At 45.4% G+C, this 22906-nt stretch overlaps 1 protein-coding gene across 8 annotated transcripts; it reads left to right on the top strand.

Moving 5' to 3' along the window:
• The first annotated feature begins 56 nt into the window (after positions 1 to 56).
• LOC139418592 (pleckstrin homology-like domain, family B, member 2a) lies at positions 57 to 21982 on the top strand. Of its 8 annotated transcripts, none has more exons than XM_071168180.1 (17): positions 88 to 173; positions 3052 to 3160; positions 4001 to 5037; positions 5679 to 6020; positions 10262 to 10402; positions 10686 to 10823; positions 11307 to 11435; positions 13684 to 13950; positions 14031 to 14120; positions 14319 to 14453; positions 14627 to 14726; positions 15390 to 15588; positions 16744 to 16834; positions 16918 to 17064; positions 19297 to 19516; positions 19736 to 19821; positions 19947 to 21982. In XM_071168180.1, the coding sequence occupies exons 1-17, from the start codon at positions 156 to 158 to the stop codon at positions 20085 to 20087; spliced, it is 3390 nt and encodes a 1129-aa protein (XP_071024281.1). In that variant the 5' UTR covers positions 88 to 155; the 3' UTR covers positions 20088 to 21982. The 8 variants fall into 8 exon arrangements, with proteins under 8 accessions (XP_071024286.1, XP_071024281.1, XP_071024283.1 ...); XM_071168182.1 differs by having other exon boundaries at positions 15393 to 15588; XM_071168181.1 differs by having other exon boundaries at positions 10265 to 10402.
• The last annotated feature ends 924 nt before the right edge of the window (positions 21983 to 22906 follow it).

Here is a 22906-nt window from a genome sequence, read left to right on the forward strand (position 1 = left end):
AGATTTGCGCAGTCCGCGGGTTTGGGGCTTCGACTGAGAATGGGGAGGAGCGTCAGAGGAATCAGTCAAGGTAGCAGCAGGCATCGTCTCTGTCCCATTGTCATGCTAATCCGAGGTAGGGGAGTGTTGTCCATCACCGGCGCTCAACAGTTTGAATGAGACAGCACACAAAGGTCAGTTGTCGTCTTCTGAACAAAGAAATCTCAGAAGTTATCAAAAGTTTGGAGAAACCTATCGGTTGCTGCAAGAGGCAGAGTAGAGGCGCATCTGTTTCACCCAGCGCCGCGTTCTCTCTTATCTTTCAGGATAATAACCCTTATTTTCTTTTCTTTTTACCAGTCGTTCGGTTCATCTTTCTCGAACTCCGGTTTGTTTCATTGTTCAAATATAGGCATGGTTCCGTTGGGTTACTTGTTTCTGTGAAAGAGTTGCCCGCAAAATAGGCTATATTCTTGTTTTATTTTTTAGAATAAATGTATGGATGTTTTCCAGCTGAATTGCTCGGAAAATCAGAGTGCGCTTTCCTTAAGTACTTTTCATATGGTGGCACCGTTTCCCCGAAGTGGTTTGATAGCCTACTCCTTCGGATTTTTTAAATGTATTGTATGCTAATAGGCCTACTTAATTAGAAGAATATGCCTATCATTTGATCACTTGTGTTTACTGTTTTCTGATATGATTGGGAGATGCATGCAGAGTTTAAAGAGAAGTCGAGCTGGCTGCGCATTGGACCGCTAATTTTGACACCTCTGCTGCCGAGTAACCATGTCATTATGTGGCTAATCAACTAGACAAAAAGGTGTGCTATTCTCAGAAGGGGCTAAGAATCTGTGAGAGGGTGATTCCCTAAGCCTTGGGTGTTTGGTCATATGAGGTACAGTACCACAACACCATCCTCTGTAGTATACATATTTTAATAGAGGACTAAGTTGTTACACAAATGTTGTTTTTTTAGAAAAACGTGTTAGAAGTCTTATCAGTTAGTAATATACAGTGGTGTAAAGAACTTAAGTAAAAAAACTTGCAAGTACTACTTAAGTAGTTTTGGGGATATCTGTACCTTACTTTACTATTTCTATTTTTGACAACTTTTATTTTTACTTCACTACATTCCAAAAGAAAATAATGTACTTTTTACTCCATACATTTTACTTGACACCAAAAGTTCTCGTTACATTTTGAATGCTTAGCGGGACAGGAAAATGGACCAATTCACACACTTATCAAGACAACACATTGTACATTGTCATCCCTTCTGCCTCTAATCTGGTGGACTCACTAAACACACATGCATCTTTTGTAAATTATGTCTGAGTGTTGGAGTGTGCCCATGGCTATCCTTATGTTTAAAAACAAGAAAATTATGCCGTCTGCTTTGCTTAAAAGAAGGAATTTGAAATTGTATACTTTTACTTTTGATACTTAAGTATATTTAGAACCGAATACTTTTACTCAAGTAGTATTTTACTTTTACTTGAGTAACTTTCTATGAAGGTATCTATATTTTTACTCAAGTATGACAATTGGGTACTTTTCCACCACTGGTAATATACAGCCCACTATATTATTACAGAGTAACCCTAGTTCCAGTGTAAGGCTAGTCGTATAACACACGTACGCGCGCACACACACACAAACATTGAGTAGAACCCACATGTGTAGGAGGCATCCTACGTGAAATGAGATTCCCTGAAGAAAGAAATCCTCTCCTGTCTGTTTTTGCTCTGCTCTGCCTTGCTGCCCTGTTGTCTGGTGTTGGTTAAAAGACCCCTACTCCCCGTATGAGGGAAAGATGTTTTAGGTGGCCAGATCAGGGCGAACTCATGATGATGGATTGTGGGTTGTAGCTGATTGTATAAAAGGATCCACAACTTACTGAAGAACGTCCTCCAGCTTGCCAGCCATCAGCCTGGCGGAGCAGGAAACCTTGGATTATCAGACCCAAAGACTCGTGCGTGCGTACAACTGTGTGTGTTTGGGGGAGAGGGGTTGTACATCTCTGTCAGAGCCCCAGTCTCAGAGAGTAAATATAGCTGAAATCATCAAAGTGTGTACCAGACCGCTCAGTTCAATGACATTATATAAAGGGGTCAACAGCATATTGATTCAGGGACAAAGAGCAGCCTTCTCAGCCATCCATTGTTTGCCCACAAAAGTGAGGTGAACTTTGTTTCCTTCTCAGATATCATTAATACTGGAGCCTGAATTCTTTCCCTGGGATCTGTTTTCCTAGCAAGGCTGTCTCGACTCACGTGATCAGAGAGGGAGATCTGACACACTGGTCTGGGCAGGAGGCTGTTGTAAATGCAGTATTCACACAGTTTATTTCTGGCTGAGTTTGATTTGGTTTTCTCAGATGTTTTATTTTCCCCGGGGGTTGAGACCTCACATTGTTTGGATAAGAAAATCCAGCAGTTGTATTGGAAGGGAGGGGGGTGGCAGCGCTCGGGGGGTGGGCTCTGTGTGGCTGTCCAAGTGGGTGTTTGAGTGAGAAGGACACAGGGAAGAACCAACCAGTAAAAAAAGCACAGCCCCCTTTATCAACGCATCGTGCTAACATCATCAAAACAACTTTTCCAGACTCTGAAGTCAGGAGGACTTTGAATTAGGCGTCAGCCAGACTACTGTCCTACTCTGTAAGGTTTTCTCATTTAGCTGCTCAGCTCCAGACTGTGTTGGAGAACAGAGGGTATTTTGTAGTGTGCTCTATATACGGACTGGTCTGAGGTGTCGTGACAGTATCTTATACTGCTCTCTGCATTAAACAATGTGTTTTATTTGGATATTGGTGTAATCGGCGGAAACTCAGTAAAGCTCTGCTCCAAGAAGCATTCTCTTGTGTGTGTGTGTTCACGGGTAGAGGAGTTGATTTGAGTTTGACAATTATTTTAATGGGAAGCTCTGAGAAGGAGTCCATTTTTACATAACCATGTAGTCATTACTGTGTGTGTGTGTGTGTGTGCGGCGGTGTTCAATATATTCTACAAAGTACTCTCCTGAATCTGTGTGTATTTGTGAGAGAGTGCAGTTCTTTGTTTGTTGTTTTCCCAGGGTACACTCTGTCTAGGTGAATCCTACTTCTTCCACCCAGAGGAGGCCAGTCGAATGAAGAGCATGCTGCCCCAAAAGAGTCCTGTCACCACAATGGTCTACGGCTCAGGTAGGTCTCTCTCTCTCTCTCTCAAAGACAACACACAACCATTTCTCCTTTCCTTTCCTTATGCTAGCCTATTACCCCCATTTCTCTACTTCCCCCATACCTACTGCAATTCTCCCCTGTTTATCCCCTTTGTCCCCTTGCATGAGGAACCTCCAGATGTGTCCGTGTGATTGATGTGTGTTTATGGAAGTGGTTCTCAGTCCAGAATGTGCTTGTTCTCTGTCTTTCTGTCCGTCTCTCTGACACTGTAGTTATACTCTTCAGCTCAATGATTATGTACACAGCCAAAGTACTTTGGTCAAACTGCCCATGTAAGGTATAAATAAATGGACGACCACCACATCCTCCGCTATGCAGTGTGAGTTTATCCGCTGAGAAAAACAAATGGCAGCATGTAAGCACAGATAAACAAAGTCTGAGGCCAGCCAGCCCAGTTGACCTTAGAGCATGCAGGGCCCGGGTACTGTGGGAGGAAGGGGTGTGCCGACAGAGGTGCTCAGGGTCCAGGCTGTCCCTCAGTGCTAGAAAGTACAAAGGCATTCTGGCACATCTTTCTCTGACAACATTTTTCCATTTTTAGAAGAAGTTTTCTTTAACCACAGACTCTGTTTGTGTTGGGCCCAGAACTGTCTGAGGGGAGTTCTTCGCTGGTTTTTCCCTCCTTAGTCAGCACATTGCAGGGGCTTGATCACTGTTTGGCTATTAGATCCCACTCAGTCCGATTGCCTCAATCTCGCTCGCTCAGGTGTTAGGCTTGAAGTAGGGTGATTATAAGGGTGCTCCAAGACCGGATCATATATCCACATTAACGAGAGTTCTATTCATCTGATGTTTCCGCAGACTGTGTGAAGACTGAGCACAGCAATGGCGGCTCAGTGGGTGGCACCGTGATGAGAGGCTCCCGTTCGAAGGCGGAGCTGCAGGACTTGATGGAGACTCTGCAGCGCAGGAAGAGTGCTCTGGAGGCTAGCCTCAGGGCCAGCGCAGAATCTACCCGCACCTACCTTAGCCTGCCTCCTCCCAGCCCTGTGTCTCCCACAGCCCATGGGAGCGCGATGCGCCCCCTCTCCTCCAGGGGCCTCCCCTACATGACCAGCAGCAGCATGCCCCCCTCTCCTCGCCAGGGCGAGCGTCCTCTCAGCCCCAACCTGCCATACACACGCTCACGCCACCAATCACAGGACAGCCTGCTTCTCTCTAACTCCTCTGATGGTCGCCGCCCCCCAGTAGCCAGTTCTCTGCTGTCCATGTGGAATGGTTCCTCTTCCTATGGGGAGCCTGCCCCCCGTCCACCTCGGGGCCACAGCGGGGCGGCCAGCATGCCCTCCAGCCCTCGTCTTGGCCGCAGGCTATACGCCCAGGGCCGGAACGTGGACAATGGTATAGACCCTGCACCACGTCAGAGGAAGTACTCTACAGGGTCACTCAATGGCCTGGGCTCTACCCACAGTCGCTCTCTACCCCGCCTCCACCGGTCGGCTGACTCCCCGGCTCTGTCCCTGCCACCACGCCGATCCATGGGCTCCCACCGAGGGGAGAAGGTTTCTGTGTCCTTCTCCTCTAAGTCGAGGCGCAACCTGTTTTCTCTGGAGCGGCCGCCAGACGTGACTGTGCCAGCCACAGCCAGTGTACCGGGTACTCCCCGCCGGGCCAGCCTGGCCTCTCTGGGCTGTGAGCTGGAGGGAGGGGGCCTACAGGGCTCCTCACCCTGCCTGGACCTGGGCCTGGGGGAGAGGAGGCTGTCCTTTGGGAAGGGAGGACTGGGGCCGGGATCGAGGAGGGGCAGCATCAGCTCTCTGAATGGGAAGGAGGAGCTGAGAGACTACCACATGCACCAGAGAGACGAGAGGCTCAGAGAACAGGAGGTGCAGAGACTGGTGAGAGAATCAATTATTTTACTCCTATTCATTATTATTCTGCCATGATAATATCCTGCTTTTATTATTCACTCTAGAGTTTAATCTAGAAGGTTCTGATTGTGTGGCTGAGACACCTGGTTTCATTCTGCCAGTTCATCTGGTCCCCAGTCTCTTCACTAGGGACTGTTATGAAAACATGAAAGTGTTTATGGAGCTTTGATTTCAGGTTCTGTCACTTGAGAAGACTAATTGGATTTTCTGACTAGTTCTCACCATGTTTCACAAGCTCTCTGTTTAATTGACTGAACACACACTCACTCCTGCTGTAAAGAGATGGAAGCCATTCAGACTGGTACGCCATAAAACCAGTTGGTCAGACTGGTTAAAACTCCTTTGAACGTTGCTTTCCTCGGAAAATCACTGGATACAATTTTGCACGTCAGAATCCCTTTAAAAATGTGGTTTCTCTGGTTTTATTGTGTTTTTATGCGCTGTTTTTATAGGTTGTTTGATCGTGCTTATGGGTGAACACATTGTGTTGACGAAAGACTGTAAATAGACGAAACCACCCATCTACGAAATAATTGGATCCCAGTATCACAATCTGAGTGGTATATTGGCTGTATACGTGACTGTGTTGGCCACTGGTCTGTGTGTAGGAGCGCCAACGGCTGGAGACCATCCTGAGCCTGTGTACTGAGCTGGGCCGTGTGGAGCGGGACCAGAGAGGCTTGGCCGTCTCAGACCTGCAGAAGATCAACAAGGAGCTGGAGAAGTTGCAGGTGTCTGATGATGAGTCGGTGTTCTCCGACTCCCCTGGCAGCGTCAGCGGCACTGCCCCGGAGAACGGCTTTGGCACCAGAGCCGAGGGATACCAGTTGGCAGAGGAGCGGCAGGTCCGCGAGCGCCATCACAGCGGGCACAGGGATGCCAGGGCCCAGTCACCTGCTCTCAGCCTGCGCAGCAGTGCCCCCTCACCCTCCCCTCACCATAGAGCCAAGGTAAGGCCTGGTGGACATGCCTTACATTGTCCTGAGACCGGAGATCTTTCCTTTCTAACCCTTTCAACACTCAAACAAGCACTTCAATATAAACATGTGGGGCACACATACTCACACAGTGAAAAGTGTATAGAAAAAGTGTGGGTGTGTGTGGGGTGTGGGGGGGGGTGGGGGGGGTATAAAAAGAAACAAGGAATTCTGGGTATGGGAGTGATTTCAAAGCATCTGCATGACACAGTATTTCCTGACATAGCTGCGTGTGTTCACCTATGACAGAGTGAATGTAGATACACACATACGTTTTTAGTTATTTTAAAGTACACTACATCACGAAAAGTATGTGGACTCCTGCTCGTCGAACATCTCATTGCAAAATCATGGGCATTAATATGGAGTTGGTCCCCCTTTGCTGCTATAACAGCCTCCACTCTTCTGGGAAGATGTTGGAACATTGCTGGGGGCCTTGCTTCCATTCAGCCCTAATAGCATTAGTGAGGTCGGGCTCTGATGTTGGGCGATTAGCCCTGGTTCGTAGTTGGCGTTCCAATTTATCCCAAAGGTGTTCGATGGGATTGAGGTCAAGGCTCTGTGCAGGCCAGTCAAGTACTTCCACACCGATCTCGACAAACCATTTATGTATGGACTTTGTTTGTGCACGGGGGCATTGACAGGCAAACTGTTGCAACAAAGTTAGATTTGTATTTATTGAACCTTTATTTCACTAGGCAAGTCAGTAAAGAACAAATTCTTATTTACAATGACTGCCTGCCCCGGGCAAACTTTAACAACACTGGGCCAATTGTGCACCGCCCGATGGGACACCCAATAACAACGGGTTGTGATACAGCCTGGAATCAAACCAGGGTCTGTAGTGACGCCTCTAGCACAGAGATGCAGTGCCTTAGACGACTGTGCCAATCGGGAGCCCAGAATGTTGGAAGCACAGAATCATCTAGATTGTCATTGTATGCTATAGCATTAAGATTTCCCTTCACTTGAACTAAGGGGCCTAGCCCGAACCATGAAAACAGCCCCGGACCATTATTCCTCCTCCACCAAACATTAGTCGGCATTATGCATTAGGGCAGATAGCTTTTCCTGGCATCCGCCAAACTCAGATCCATCTGTCGGACTACCAGTTGGTGAAGCGTGATTCATCACTCCAGAGAACGCGTTACCACTGCTCCAGAGTCCAATGGCGGCGAGCTTTACACCATGCTGCTTGTGTGCGGCTGCTCAGCCATGGAAACCCATTTAATGAAGCTCCTGACGAACAGTTATTGTGCTGACGCTGCTTCCAGAGGCAGTTTAGATCTCGGTAGTGAGTGTTGCTACGCGCTTCAGCACTCGGCAGTCCCGCTCTGTGGAGGATTTGTGGCATACCACTTCGCGGCTGAGCCGTTGTTGCTCCTAGACATTTACACTTCACAATAACAGCTCTTACCGTTGAACGGGACAACTCTAGCAGGGCAGGAATTTGACACACACACACACACACACAGTGGGGCAAAAAAGTATTTAGTCAGCCACCAACTGTACAAGTTCTCCCACTTAAAAAGATGAGGCCTGTAGTTTTCATCATACTTCAATTATGACAGACAAAATGAGAAAAAAAAATCCAGAAAATCACTGGGATTTTTAATGAATTTATTTGCAAATTATGGTGGAAAATAAGTATTTGGTCACCTACAAACAAGCAAGAATTCTGGTTCTCACAGACCTGTAACTTCTTCTTTAAGAGGCTCCTCTGTCCTCCACTCGTTACCTGTATTAATGGCACCTGTTTGAACTTGTTATCAGTATAAAAGGCACCTGTATACAACCTCAAACAGTCACACTCCAAACTCCACTATGGCCAAGACCAAAGAGCTGTCAAAGGACACCAGAAACAAAATTGTAGACCTGCACCAGGCTGGGAAGACTGAATCTGCAATAGGTAAGCAGCTTGGTTTGAAGAAATGAACTGTGGGAGCAATTATTAGGAAATTGAAGACATACAAGACCACTGATAATCTCCCTCGATCTGGGGCTCCACGCAAGATCTCACCCCGTGGGGTCAAAATGATCACAAGAACGGTGAGCAAAAATCCCAGAACCACACGGGGGGACCTAGTGAATGACCTGCAGAGAGCTGGGACTAAAGTAACAAAGCCTACCATCAGCAAGGGCATTGAAGATGAAACGTGGCTGGGTATTTCAGCATGACAATGATCCCAAACACACTACCCGGACAACGAAGGAGTGGCTTCGTAAGAAGCATTTCAAGGTCCTGGAGTGGCCTAGCCAGTCTCCAGATCTCAACCCCATAGAAAATCTTTGGAGGGAGTTGAAAGTCCGTGTTGCCCAGCAACAGCCCCAAAACATCACTGCTCTAGAGGAGATCTGCATGGAGGAATGGGCCAACATACCGGCAACAGTGTGTGAACCTTGTGAAGATTTACAGAAAACGTTTGACCTCTGTCATTGCCAACAAAGGGTATATAACAAAGTATTGAGAAACTTTTGTTATTGACAAAATACTTATTTTCAACCATAATTTGGAAATAAATTAATTAAAAATCCTACAATGTGATTTTCTGGATTTTTTTTTCTCATTTTGTCTGTCATAGTTGAAGTATACCTATGATGAAAATTACAGGCCTATCATCTTTTTAAGTGGGAGAACTTGCACAATTTGGTGGCTGACTAAATACTTTTTTGCCCCACTGTATGTATATATTTTTTAAATTATTATATATATTTTTTAACTCAAACCACCTATGGGCCGGATTGGACCGGATCGTGGGCCAAACCGGCCTGCAGGCTGTATGTTTGACACCACAGCATTAGAGGGTATGTGAGCACACAAGGTAGTGGAAACTATGTAGCCCTGCGGGGGTTGAGGTATGCAGCAGTGTTGCTGAAGATATAAGGAGTCCTCCTGAAATATTCTATACTTTCCCCGTAGGCCTGTATTTAAACACAAAGTACACCTCCAGTGGTTCCTCCGTCTTTCACCAGGAGCTTATTCGGACTCTGAACCTAACCCCAGTCCCAGTTTGAGTCCCAGTGCAACTATTAGAGTTATATTATCGCTGTAAAACCGTGGCATTTTTCCACTCTAGAGCAGTAACGACTTAATGCTGTGTTTGGTTTTAATGGAGTTCTCTGGGGAATAGTTCAGTTACAGCCCTAAGTCAGTTACAGCCCTATCTGAAAGGAGGGGGAGCAGGAAATGACTTTAACCCCAGTGGAATAACTGTGTATGTGTGTGCGCGCGCATATGGTGTGAGAAAAGTATTTGTCCAGATGTTTTCTTCATATTACAGTACTTACAATACCCAGTACCTGCTTTGTAGCTGATATTAATATTTATACCAAATCATACTATCTTTTTTTTTATTTGGGGGAAAAAAATATTTTGAGGGCCTACTTTATTCCCTGACTACCAGATTAGCATTATATTTCATTGCATGTAGAGAATACATTTCCGATTAACATTTGTTACGGCTGAGGCAGAGACCCATTAAAGACACAAGTTATTGAACCTCCCAATCCACTCTTCTTCCGACTCGCATTCCTAAACCCTGGCAGTGGAACAGTGGAGCAGTTAGTCAAATACCGTCTCTGAAACAGCCCATAAATCGTAGGACTGCGGTCTGCCTGCCACATGAGGTTCAGACCGCTATAGAGCAGCACTACTTTAGGCTCCTATGTGGAGTAGGAATCAGATATTGTAGAGGCTGTGATGGGTCAGAAACAGCATGTGGCTGAATGTGTGTGGATTAGACCTGGGGCTGATGAGAAGGAGCGGTTGTTTGATTCTGTCTGGTGGCAGCAGGCCTCTCTGACTGGTAGAGGAGATGACTAAGGCTTGTACAGTAAAGTCCTTCTGATGTAGCAGAGTATGAGTGACCCAGTCCCTATTCTGCTGAAGGACTTGTCTGTAATGTAGAGGAAACCCGAGGCAGGAGCATTAATCCACCCCACCATCACTCACAGCATTTTGCAGCAGCTCCATCTCATCGACGTACTATGGCAATAAATGAGAAGGAATTACAGGATGTGAAGAAAACATAAAAACACATTTCTTTCCCCCATACCCCTGTGTACAACAGTGGATATCTTTAAACAAGAGGCATGATCCTGGCGTGGGCCTTTATAATAATTTAGAGATGACATCATCACAGTGTTGACGGTAACACACATTGTGAGTAGATGCAGTAGTTTGTGGACTAATGCTGGTTCCGTAATATCACCAGCAGCAGGCTGCGGAGGATGTGCATCTGAAACAGGAAGTGAGCCGTATTGAGGAGGAGAGGATCCAGGTGCTGAACAACATAGAGGAGGTGGAGCAGAAGATCAAAGACCTGGACAACCAGATGGAGGAGTCCATCAGAGAGGTATGCAGCGCACGCCATGGGATTGTGAACGGAGCTGCACGCATGCTGGGTGTTTGATGTTTGTGTCAGTGGGAGTTAATGTTGATGTGTGTGTGTTTATGAGTTGGAATTCTTTGTGGAGTTAGGAAATGAATGTTTACAGTTGTGGCCGGGTAATGATACTAGTGGGGGTTAGCGCTGGTATCTGGCTTTTGGGAGCGAATTATCTAGAGTTATGGATCATTGTAATTTAAAGCTGCGTCGGTCAGTGGGATAATGTTACCTGTGTGTGTGGTGTGTGCAGATGGAGGTGGAGCGGGCTCTGCTGGAGGGAGAGCAGGTCTCTGAGATGGCCCTGCTACAGAGGGAGAAGGAGGTACTGGACCAACTCAATGAGAAGATTGGCAGCACTGACAAGACTGCCCTTGCAGAGAAGTCCCAGGTAAGTGCAGCAGATGTTGTCCAGCCCTGAGTTGGAAGCCATTGCTCTCAGACACAGGGAACGTGAGGGGGAGAGACGGACAGAGAGACAGAGTATGTGGGAGTCGGGATGTCAGTGGTAAGAATCTGACTAGGCTGAATCTACAGTCCACAGTTCTGAATACAGTAGAGCAGTCCAGCCCACAGGTCTGAATACAGTAGAGCAGTCCAACCTACAGGTCTGAATACAGTAGAGCAGTCCTTCCTCTTTTTTTCCCTCCATCCCTCCACTTTGTTTCCTTTCTCCCTTCACTAACACTCTCTTTCCTCTCTCTGTTGTCGTGTGTGTGTGCATGTATGCGTGCGCACTTGCGCATATGTTTTAGTGTGTGTGTGTGTGTGTGTGTGTATGCATGTGTGCGTGCCTTTGTGTCTGTGCGTGTGTGTGTGTGTGTGTGTGTGTGTGTGTGTGTGTGTGTGTGTGTGTGTGTCCATGACTATGCAGGAGAAAGCCCTGCTCGATGCTGAGAGGGTAAAAGTAGAGAGGCTGTCTGAGCTTGTCTCTGAGCAGAAGACCCAGCTGGACAACTGTCCCGAGGCGCTCAAGGAGCAGCTTCAGCAGCAGCTCTCCAGGGTCAGTAAGACACAGCATCAAACTCCTACCTGCTCCCTCGTCCTCCTCGGTTATTATGACTGCCTTTCTCCCTTTTAACATGTTGCTTTCTGCTTCCCTCGTCCTCCTCGGTTATTATGACTGCCTTTCTCCCTTTTAACACGTTGCTTTCTGCTTCCCTCGTCCTCCTCGGTTATTATGACTGCCTTTCTCCCTTTTAACACGTTGCTTTCTGCTTCCCTCGCTCCTCCTCGTAATTCACCCTCCTCTTCCATGTGTTTGCTTTTGTGTTCTATTTCTGTGGCGCACCTAGAATCCTCCTCTTTGGCCATCCGCTCCCTTTTCCCGATGTCCTCGTATCCCACCCTGTCTCATTCGGACAGCTCCTTTTCTAGTTCTTGCTTTCACTTGGTCTCTCCCCTATGATTCAGACCGAGATAGCCAAGTAAGGAAAGTGCAGTGACTTGAATGATGTGCTCAGAGAGTAGATGTATGTTGTTATCCAGCTAATGCATTTAACTGGCACTGCAGGATACATGGAGTTCATTACTGTGGTCTAGTCTGTAAAATGGAAATGTACACTGCTCAAAAAAATAAAGGGAACACTAAAATAACACATCCTAGATCTGACTGAATGAAATATTCTTATTAAATACTTTTTTCTTTACATAGTTGAATGTGCTGACAACAAAATCACACAAATTATCAATGGAAATCAAATTTATCAACCCATGGAGGTCTGGATTTGGAGTCACACTCAAAATTAAAGTGGAAAACCACACTACAGGCTGATGCAACTTTGATGTAATGTCCTTAAAACAAGTCAAAATGAGGCTCAGTAGTGTGTGTGGCCTCCACGTGCCTGTATGACCTCCCTACAATGCCTGGGCATGCTCCTGATGAGGTGGCGGATGGTCTCCTGAGGGATCTCCTCCCAGACCTGGACTAAAGCATCCGCCAACTCCTGTACAGTCTGTGGTGCAACGTGGCGTTGGTGGATGGAGCGAGACATGATGTCCCAGATGTGCTCAATTGGATTCAGGTCTGGGGAACGGGCGGGCCAGTTCATAGCATCAATGCCTTCCTCTTGCAGGAACTGCTGTCACACTCCAGCCACATGAGGTCTAGCATTGTCTTGCATTAGGAGGAACCCAGTGCCAACCGCACCAGCATATGGTCTCACAAGGGGTCTGAGGATCTCATCTCGGTACCTAATGGCAGTCAGGCTACCTCTGGCGAGCACATGGAGGGCTGTGCGCCCCCCCCCCCCCCCAAAGAAATGCCACCCCACACCATGACTGACCCACCGCCAAACCGGTCATGGAGGATGCTGCAGGCAGCAGAACGTTCTCCACGGCATCTCCAGTCTGTGTGAACCTGCTTTCATCTGTGAAGAGCACAGGGTGCCAGTGGTGAATTTGCCAATCTTGGTGTTCTCTGGCAAATGCCAAATGTCCTGCACGGAGTTGGGCTGTAAGCACAACCCCCACCTGTGGACATCGGGCCCTCATACCACCCTCATGGAGTCTGTTTCTGACCGTTTGAGCAGACATGTGCACATTTGTGGCCTGCTGGAGGCCATTTTCCAGGGCTCTGGCAGTGCTCCTCCTTGCACAAAGGCGGAGGTAGCGGTCCTGCTGCTGGGTTGTTGCCCTCCTACGGCCTCCTCCACGTCTCCTGATTTACTGGCCTGTCTCCTGGTAACGCCTCCATGCTCTGGACACTACGCTGACAGACACAGCAAACCTTCTTGCCACAGCTCGCATTGATGTACCATCCTGGATGAGCTGCACTACCTTAGCCACTTGTGTGGGTTGTAGACTCCTTCTCATGCTACCACTAGAGTGAAAGCACCGCAAGCATTCAAAAGTGACCAAAACATCAGCCAGTAAGCATAGGAACTGAGAAGTGGTCTGGTCACCACCTGCAGAACCACTCCTTTATTGGGGGTGTCTTGCTAATTGCCTATAATTTCCACCGGTTGTCTATTCCATTTGCACAACAGCATGTGAAATTTGTCAATCAGTGTTGCTTCCTAAGTGGACAGTTTGATTTCACAGAAGTGTGATTGACTTGGAGTTACATTGTGGTGTTTAAGTGTTCCCTTTATTTTTTTGAGCAGTGTATTTGTATGTCTGTGTTTAAATCCTCCACACACCACTTAAAGCCAGTGCATTCTCTATCTTATGATGTGCGCACTTGTGTGTGTGTGTGTGCGTGTGCGTGTGCGTGCGTGTGTGTGTGTGTGTGTGTGCGCGCTGTCTGTTAGGATGTGGAGGTACTGGAGGCTGAGAGGAAGTGGTTTGAAGACCTGGAGTTCCAGCAGCTGGAGAGAGAGAGTCGTCAGGACGAGGAGAAGGAGGGTCGGAACCATAATTTACTCCGAGAGGTAGCAGATTACCAGCGTAGTACTGTCACACGCAAGGAGAGACTCCTGACCCTGAAGAAGCAGTCCACACAGATTACCCAGCAGTCTCAGCGAGAGAAGGACAGCTTTCTGAAAGAGAAGAACAACCTGCTCCTCATGCTTCAGAGGGTAAGAAGGTTTTTGGTTACTGGTTTTGTTTTGTATTGGACTGACTGCAGCTGTTTAACTGACAGTCTGTGTGTCTCTAGGAGAGGGAGAACCTGGCCTCGCTGGAGAGGAAGTATGCTGAAGTGACTGGAGGGCAGGCCTTCCCTAACAACCCTGTTGCCATGAAAGAGGTATATTGTACAATTCATTCACTACTCAAAGTGCATACCTAATGTCTGACCAGCAGAGGGCAGCTGTGTCTGTACTAGGAGCCCTCCAGTGCATGACTGGATTTCCTAACAACAGAGGAAGTTGCCTTATAAAACCACCACTTTCAATGAATGTAAAGCTTTTATCATTTCCATATGTTTCTGTCCTGGTCTCTTCAGCACTTCCGCTCTCTGGAGGAGAGGAGGCGGGGCAGTAAGGAGAACTCCCACCTCAGTGACAATCTCCGTAAGAGGAGCCAGCAGCCCCTCAGTCACTACAGCAGCTCCACACTGGGCCGCAGCCTGTCCTCTAAGGTGAGCATGGGGGAGCAACCTCCCAATTGCACGTCATTGAAATATTGATAATGACATTGAATGCCAGAGTCCCCTCATCTGATTACTGGAGCTTTGGGTTAGAGAGACACTTACCAGGTCATGATCTCTCGCTCTCTCTCTCTCTCTCTGTTGTCTGTCTGTCTACTCTGCAGTCCCACGTGCCCCTGTCCCAGACCTCCAGCTGTGGTAGTGCCATCCCCCGGGGCCTCTCTGTCTCTCCCCGAGATCTGGAATCTCAACGCCTGCTCAAGGGTGAGACAAAACATTGTTTTGTGAACACGATATCTGTGTCTACTCCAAAGTTTAAACTTAATTTGAGGTTTTCTTATTAAGTAAATGATGCCTCTAATGAAGTACTGTCTAGAAGGAAACTGTTAGTTGAAGGAAAGGAAACTTGTTTTCATCTCGCAAAGCCATCTCTCTGTCTCTCTCTGCCCTTTTCTCTCATCATCCTTGGATTCCCCGCCTCGCTCCCTAACCCTAACCTCTACTGCCTGTTTCTCTCCACGTGCTAGCTACATGCTGCAGGGTTAGACATTTGTATCTTTCCCTTTCTTGCGTGACCTGGTCCACATTACAGGTCAGTCTGTTAGTTAACACGGATGGCCACATCCTTTCCTCCAGTTTCCATCTGAATCGGTCTGAGCAGTAATGACATATTCAGGATCCTCTGCTCTGATGTTTCCAGCAGGAAGGAACAAAACTTTGGAAACAGTTCTGAGAGGGTTGAAATACCACGCCCATTTCAGTGTTATGAGGGAATATACTATTTGTGTACCAGCAATGCCCTTGGACCAACTGCAATCAAGTTGTGACAGTTAACCAGCAACAAACCTTTTTACATCTTCCATCTAATCTGATAAAAGGCTTTAGAAAGTGTGTGTCTGTCTGTGTGTGTGTCTGTCTGTCTCTCAGCAGGCCACAGCCACCTGTACGCGAGTGAGGACCGACAGAGACTGGTTGACCTGTGTAGCAGGACCGTCTCCGAGTCCAACGTCTTCCTGGACTCCTTCCACTACGCAGACAACGGCCATGCCTTCGACACGCTCAGCGTGGACAGCTCTGACAGCATGGAGACCAGCATCTCTGCCTGCTCCCCAGACAACATCTCCAGGTGAGAGAGAGAGCGAACTGTTCACATAGGACCGTGGTTCAAGCAGGACCATCAATGTGACATTAGTTGAAAATAGCATTTTTTTTTGTTGTTTTGTTCTAGACGAGAGCTGGGTGACATGGCCGTAAGAGACATTTTATGAATTCGAGAGATGTGACTCGGCATCATTCCATATGTATGGTTATTTCCTAATTCTGTGGGGGAGGGAGGGGTGTGGCTGAGGCTGGTGCAGGAGTGTCAGGTCACAAACACATCTGTGCTCTCAGTGAATTGGCCCAACCACCTGTTAGCGCATTGTAGGAAAACATCAGTACTGTGTTACTGGGATAGTGCCAGGATGCTGAATCTAATGTGAGTAAAGGGCTTTTTCAGGTTGTCTGTTGTAGAGAGGAGGCCGTGTTTGTTCAAACCTAAAGTACGGTGTTGCATCCTTTTTGGGCGAAAAATTCTGTTTGCGACTTGTGTGTTGATGTTTAATGGCAGTTCTTGTCGGCAGGGAATGAGTTAGATGAAATCAGTTCAACTCTCTGACAAAAGTTGATTATGCTCATTGGTTCCGCTTGACAACAGACACATGGTTCTGCAGAGTGTTTGGGATTTTCCATTTGATACGCTCTTCCAAGCGAAACTATGCGACTCATTCTAACTCTTCAGGATATCTTGTTACACTGGTAAATCTATGTTTATATCTATCGCTGCAGATGTTGTTTGGGTGTATCGTGATTGTACAGGACTATCTGTATGTTATACGTTTTTATCGGTGAGGAGGCTGAACAACGTGGCTTCACCCAGATGTTGTCCAGCTGTCTCACAGCCAGTTTAACAAGCAGAAGAAGTGTGCTCTCTGCATGTTACTAATCCTGTACACTACACAACAGCTCTGAGAGTTACCACTAGTTTAGTGTGTGAATGTGGTCTTGGTCAGTCCATACATTATTTACAGGACAGAAAAACGAGAGAGAATGTAGTGTCTATACTTTGTACGTAATGGGATTTTATGACTGATGCAGAGGTACAGCATTAACTTTATCGTAAAGGCCCTAGTCTGAAATTTCACTCACACTTAAACAGTTCCAGGATGGACAGTGCTTTCCTGGTAAGAGTATGTCCTCTTCCTTTATGTGCGTTTCTGGTTCTCTTTTTTTTCCCCCACAGTGCCAGCACATCCAACGTAGCAAAGATTGAAGAGATGGAACGTTTGTTACGAGAGGCCCAGGCTGATAAGAATCGTCTCCTTGAGCACAGGGTAATGAAGCCTTCATAAGCAACCCTGTGTGTGTGTGTGTGTGTGTGTGTGTGTGTGTAACTATCGTTGTGTGGCGTGTGTAGGAGCGTGAGATGGAGGTGCGCAGGCAGGCCCTGGAGGAGGAGCGGCGGAGGAGGGAGGACCTGGAGAAGAGACTGCAGGAGGAGACCAGCAGGAGGCAGAAGATGATCGAGAGGGAGGTGAAGCTACGCGAGAAACAGAGGGCACAGGTGGGAGATATAGAATCAGATGGGCCAAGAATATCAATAACTTCAGATGCATGGTAATTTAAGACGAGGCACCATAGGCTGCAATGCCATTTTTCAATCTACTTATCAATTTAGACTTTTGTATTTTGGTCCCTTAAAGATGCATTCCGGGATCTTAAGCACAACAAATTTGTAGCATATTGCATGAATTGGATTCGTAGCATATCACACAAATTGCGAAATTCGTAACATAAAACACGAAAATCCCTGAATTTGAACCATACTCAACTGAACATAAATCCATAATTTCGAAGCTCACTACATTAAATCATACATAATTTAAAAGGCCATTTCATAGAGAATGTTACAGACAGGACCATAAGTCACCTTACTTTGAAGAGATCGTGGTTGGGTCTAAATAGGCGATTGGTAGGCAAAATTCATAGTACTTTAACTGCCATTTCCCGAAAAGTCAGACCCTTCCCACAGACCGACACATTTCTCTCAGCTTCAGACGCATCTGCATTCCCCACATTTGGTGTAGTTATCCTTAGATATATTCTCTAGACTTGTAAAAAGGGAAATGTCGATATATCATTTTTTTTAAACGTTATTCTAGATAACATTTTCTTTGGGAAGATGCGGCAAAAAATGTATTTTACAGATAGAAAGAATGAAAAAAGTATTTATCCACAATCTGCTCTGGACATGTCCGGTGCTGGAGTGTCTTAACAAAATGAAAATGAAAAAATGTAGGCTGACTTTATCCTGTGTTCAGAATAACAGATTTGCGCTATATGCAAATATGCGCATATTTAATGTATGTGTGTGTTTATATATATATATATATATATATATATATATCTGTTGCATATTTTTATATTTCAGAAAAGTAGTAATATAGGGTAACCAGCCTGTCCCCAGAAATGTCCCTGTTCTTAAAAAGAGAAGCTCTTTCTCACATAGATGCACATCTTAAATCAGGTTACAGACCAGTTAAGTACTCTAAAAATTAAAGTTCCTGGAGTACCCTTATTGGGTTCTTCAAACTGTGGGGGAACCCCTAGAAGTACTTTGCATAGCCCTTTCAAAAGTGTTATTTGAAGAACCACTTTTAATGGATCCTCCAAGAACCTTTTTGAAGAACCTTTTGGGGTAAAAATGTTCAACCACCTCCTCCCCTTTTATTATTAATAATATGCATAACAATAACACACTATTTTAGTAATGTGTTTTATTATGATTTTAGTGGCAAAGCAGAACAAAAAAAATCACTGAGGTAAACTCCAAGCAGAAGCCCAAGTCCAATGGGTATATCCTCTGGCGTGTTCTCCGTATCCACAGCCAGAATGATTTTGTATGGCAATCGAACAGGTTTCCTGTTATATTCATCAGAGGTGTAGGGAGGGTGAAGTCTGTGAATCCCAAACATAGTAATTATACAGATGATTAACAAAACATGCACACAACAGTATTCATACCATGGTTTTTGTGGTGAATGTGAATGAACAAAAACTGTTTTTGATCATGTTTTTCATACACATACCTTGTCCATAATGTAGAGGCCTATAGGATATTCATTGACGAAGAATGGAGGGAGGATGGTAAATGTGATCTGCAATACATACCAATACCAATTTACATACCTGTTGTATACCTGCAGACAGAGAAAAGTTCAGTCATCTGCACCCAATACAGCTTACAGCTAGCCTTCAACATATTCTTATAGCCGACTCCAACCTCTTTGTTGATTGATATATCCATTGAATTGCGTCCATTTTCTGTTTTAGAAAGATTTGCACAAATATGAAAAGACAGCTGGTGTCATCATAAAACAATATAAATTGAGATCATACAAGGGACAAATCTTACCTTAAATTGAAGAGATCTTTACATTGTTCAGTTAAGTGTCTCCACCTGCTGTCCTTTCAAATTCAAATCTAAACGTTTCAGTTGGGCAGTTAGGTTCCTGCAAGAACCCCCTCTTATGGGGATCCCTTGTTGAACCCCACGTTTTGTTTGTGTAGTTATTGGTTTTGTCTACATTCAACTGGTAAGAGATCATTGTGATATGAGTAGGGGGGGGGGGGGGGGGGGAGAGAGAATATTACCCTGTTAGGTTGTGGTGCCTGGCCTTAAATAGACACGATTCAAGACAACTTGAAATAAAAATGTCTAGCAGATCTTCAACTTGATTGCAGCTTTTAACCGTTGGCTCAACACAGACTAGACACCTGTGACCCTTGTCCCCAGGCCCGGCCAATGACACGCTACCTCCCTCAGAGGAAGGATGACTTTGACCTCCATGGTCACATCGAGGCAGCTGGACACAACCCAGACAACTGCTACCACCTGGCCATCACCGATAAAACCTGCAGAGGGTTCCTGGTCAAGATGGGTGGCAAGATCAAGACCTGGAAGAAACGCTGGTTTGTCTTCGACCGGAACCGCAGGACCCTGGTCTACTACGCAGGTGATTTAGAACTTCTATTCTCTCTCTTTCTCCCTCTTCTCTGTCTGTTGCGGCTGTGATTGGTGGATCAATCAGAGCGCTGAAGGAAAAGCAGCGCCGGTATCGTCGTCAGGCTGTGCTGCTCTGCTCTGGAAATCTAGGAAGTGCTTTGATTTTAATGTCATGCTTTTGTTTCACCGCCCATAAACAGTCATTCCAACGCTATGTGCTCTGTTCCAGACAAACACGAGGCCAAGATGAAAGGGGTCATCTACTTCCAAGCCATAGAAGAGGTTTACTATGATCATTTAAAGAATGCACACAAGGTAAGGTACAAATTATTTACACATTTAAAGTATCTAGTATCCTTGTATTCAAGGTAAGAAGCACCATTTTTCTTAAACTAGACTTGACCTTGTTTTTTTTTTCTCCCTCTCTTGCACCCTCACAGAGCCCAAACCCATCGCTGACGTTCAGCGTGAAGACCCATGACAGGGTGTACTACATGGTGTCTCCCTCCCCTGAGGCCATGCGTATCTGGATGGACGTCATCGTCACCGGGGCTGAAGGATACATGCATTTCATGGTCTGACAAATCAACAGGAAATATCCTCTCTTCCAGTTCCATCGCTGCCTCAAAGACAAAGCAATGTGACTGGTCAGGATTGAGAATCTGTGACCCGAGCACAATACCCTCCTGGTTTTTACCTTTACAGCCACTTTCATTTCAGTCTCACTTCAGTGAGCCCACCTCTCCTCCTCCTCCTCCGGGACTGATGTGATGGTAATCTGATACTTCAGTTTGGCAGTGAATTACTTCCTCTGGAGGATTAGGTGTCCAGTGTTGCTTGTTCATTTGGAAAGGACAATCTAGGAAGATTCGAGTACTTATTGTTTTGTGTGTGAGAAGCCTTTTGGCACAATCACATGGTTTACCCTCATGATATTTTGAGACCGTTAATGACACTGAGTCGCTGTCTAGGGTGTTTTATGCAGTCGGATAGGCTAACAGTGTACTAGAGGTTGCTGTCTGGTCCTTTCCATCATCCAAGTTGAGCCGGCTGTTGATTGGTCAACCAAAGCTCTCCATCTGTTTTCCTTCCAGCTGGACAGTCTCTTTTTTTTTTCCCCTCATGTGCCAAACCTTCCAGGGGACTGTCTAGCATCTGCACAGACTGAGAGGACAATAGCACCCTCCATTGGAAAACCCAAGGTGATGCACATAACTGATATGCGTCTTTTGTACCTTACTGTTGCTCAGGAACGTGGGGTCAACAGGGGAAATCTTAAAACGCCGGAGACTTGAAGGGTTTGAAAAGTACCTCTCTCATCACTATGTACCAAAGACATACTTATTTGTATGTAAATGGAACCTAAAGGCTCTGCAGAGGAATACTTTCAGGGTGTGGAAGGCGTTGACGATCTGTGTGCATGTATATACATTTAGTATGTGCCACACATCTAAATAAGTTGGCAAAAACATTCCAGGGCACTTAAAATACTAGTTCAAAATAAATGTCTTAATCGAACATTGTATATTGTGCCTTTTATGTAAGTCCATCTTATGACAGGTTGTGTAATATCAGGCTATCAGTGGGCAGGGTGCAGCTCCCTACCCAATGAATGGGCTCATTAATTTCGGGAAAGCTTTAGAAGGCCTTGCATTGCTCCTATTGTAAAGCACCATGTGATGTTGGATGTCATTGATGTCCTTAGCGTTGGCCTGTTTTTAGTTTTTACACAGTCGAGACCTGTGTAGCGCTATAATAGTTATTGCTTTTAAAATGACTTTTTTGGGGGGGGGGTCACAAATAATGGAACATGTATTTATATTGGTTTAATTGTATCTGCTCTTCTTTTTTTGTTGTTGACACATGTATAAATATGTGTCAGTAGAATGTGCATGTTGAACATACAAATCAGCCATTTGTGTTCAACCAAAGAGCAAAGCAATCTCCAGTGTTCTGGAATGATTTATATTGAAGTCAAAATGGAAAAGAAAAATGTGATTCTGCTTATTTGACCCAGTTATCTTAGCTGATGTATTTTGAATTACTGTGATCAAAAATGTATTATTCTTTTTAAGATCCAATGATACTGAAATGTCTCCCTCACGGTGAGCTCATAGGTAGCAAGTAGTTGCATGGTCAATGAGGTTACTGGGAGAGTGCACACGAGACCAAAGGGTGTTGAGGTGACGGTTGATTAGCTCATAGGGAATTTTTCACAGTGTTATGAAGGGGACTGACTAGTTCCTTGTGACCAGTTGACATGTCAAGCAGGAACCCTCATGCTCGGCCTGTGTGACTACACAGTATGGGCACACTTCAAGTATTTTCCATATGTGTACCAAGGAAACGATCACTTTTATGCATTTAAAATATATATACATTTGGTATTTTTATATGAACAGTGGTAATTCAGATGTTATTTTTAATCCTGCATGTTTTTTTTATACAAATGTAAGAATAAATCATATATGTTTACTAATTTGTTTCATGTTACTATTTCTATTCCGGTATAGTTTATACTTCAATCCTAAATATATTGTAACCGGGTAAATATTCAACATGTAAGGGCCATATTAATGTTTTGTTGTATAATGTAGATTATACAGTGTAGCCGGTTAGTTATTATGGTGACATAGCAAATGCCACGGTCACGGGTGTTACATTGCTTTTACACTATCTAACTATGCCGTTCAACTCATGCGAACGGGTGACCTAATTTGCACACTCCAACATGGCCAAGAATATCCATCTGGTGCACACTAATTAGCCAATTTCTCTCTGCTTAACCACATACAGATAATACATAAGGAATTAGGGAATGATTGGCTGCTGTTTTTAATGATTTTTTTTTTGTGGGGGGGTGTAGTCTGCAGAATGTACCCAGACAGAGACAACATCCATCAGACAAGACTGACTCAGTTTTTCTTCACTGCACAAACTGGATATCCTTTTTGTTTTACATATTTTGATGTGGTTTTTTAAAATGTGCAGGTACAGTTATGCAATTCATGAGTGAATTTGAGTTGACACATTTGAAATGATAAACTAGGTGGTTTGAGCCCTGAATGCTGATTGGCTGAAAGCTGTGGAATATCAGACCTTATTCCACAGGTATGACAAAACATGTATTTTTACTGATCTTATTGCATTGGTAACCATATTATAGTAGCAATAAGGCACCTCGGGTGTTTGGTATACTGCCAATATACCACGGCTAAAGGCTGTATAAGGTCAGGATGCGTTGCGTCGTGCCACACCCCCTCCGGCTTTATTGCTTAAATATACATCCAAGCATTGTAAGATGCGTAATGTTACAGAAATCATCCTGTCCATGTGTTCATAAATGGGATGAGTGTGCACATTGGGGCCCTTATTCACTCTCCGAGTCCTTTCATTGGTT

The sequence above is a fragment of the Oncorhynchus clarkii genome, chromosome 10 (genome assembly GCF_045791955.1).
Source record: "Oncorhynchus clarkii lewisi isolate Uvic-CL-2024 chromosome 10, UVic_Ocla_1.0, whole genome shotgun sequence".
NCBI classification, from domain to species: Eukaryota; Metazoa; Chordata; class Actinopteri; order Salmoniformes; family Salmonidae; genus Oncorhynchus; species Oncorhynchus clarkii.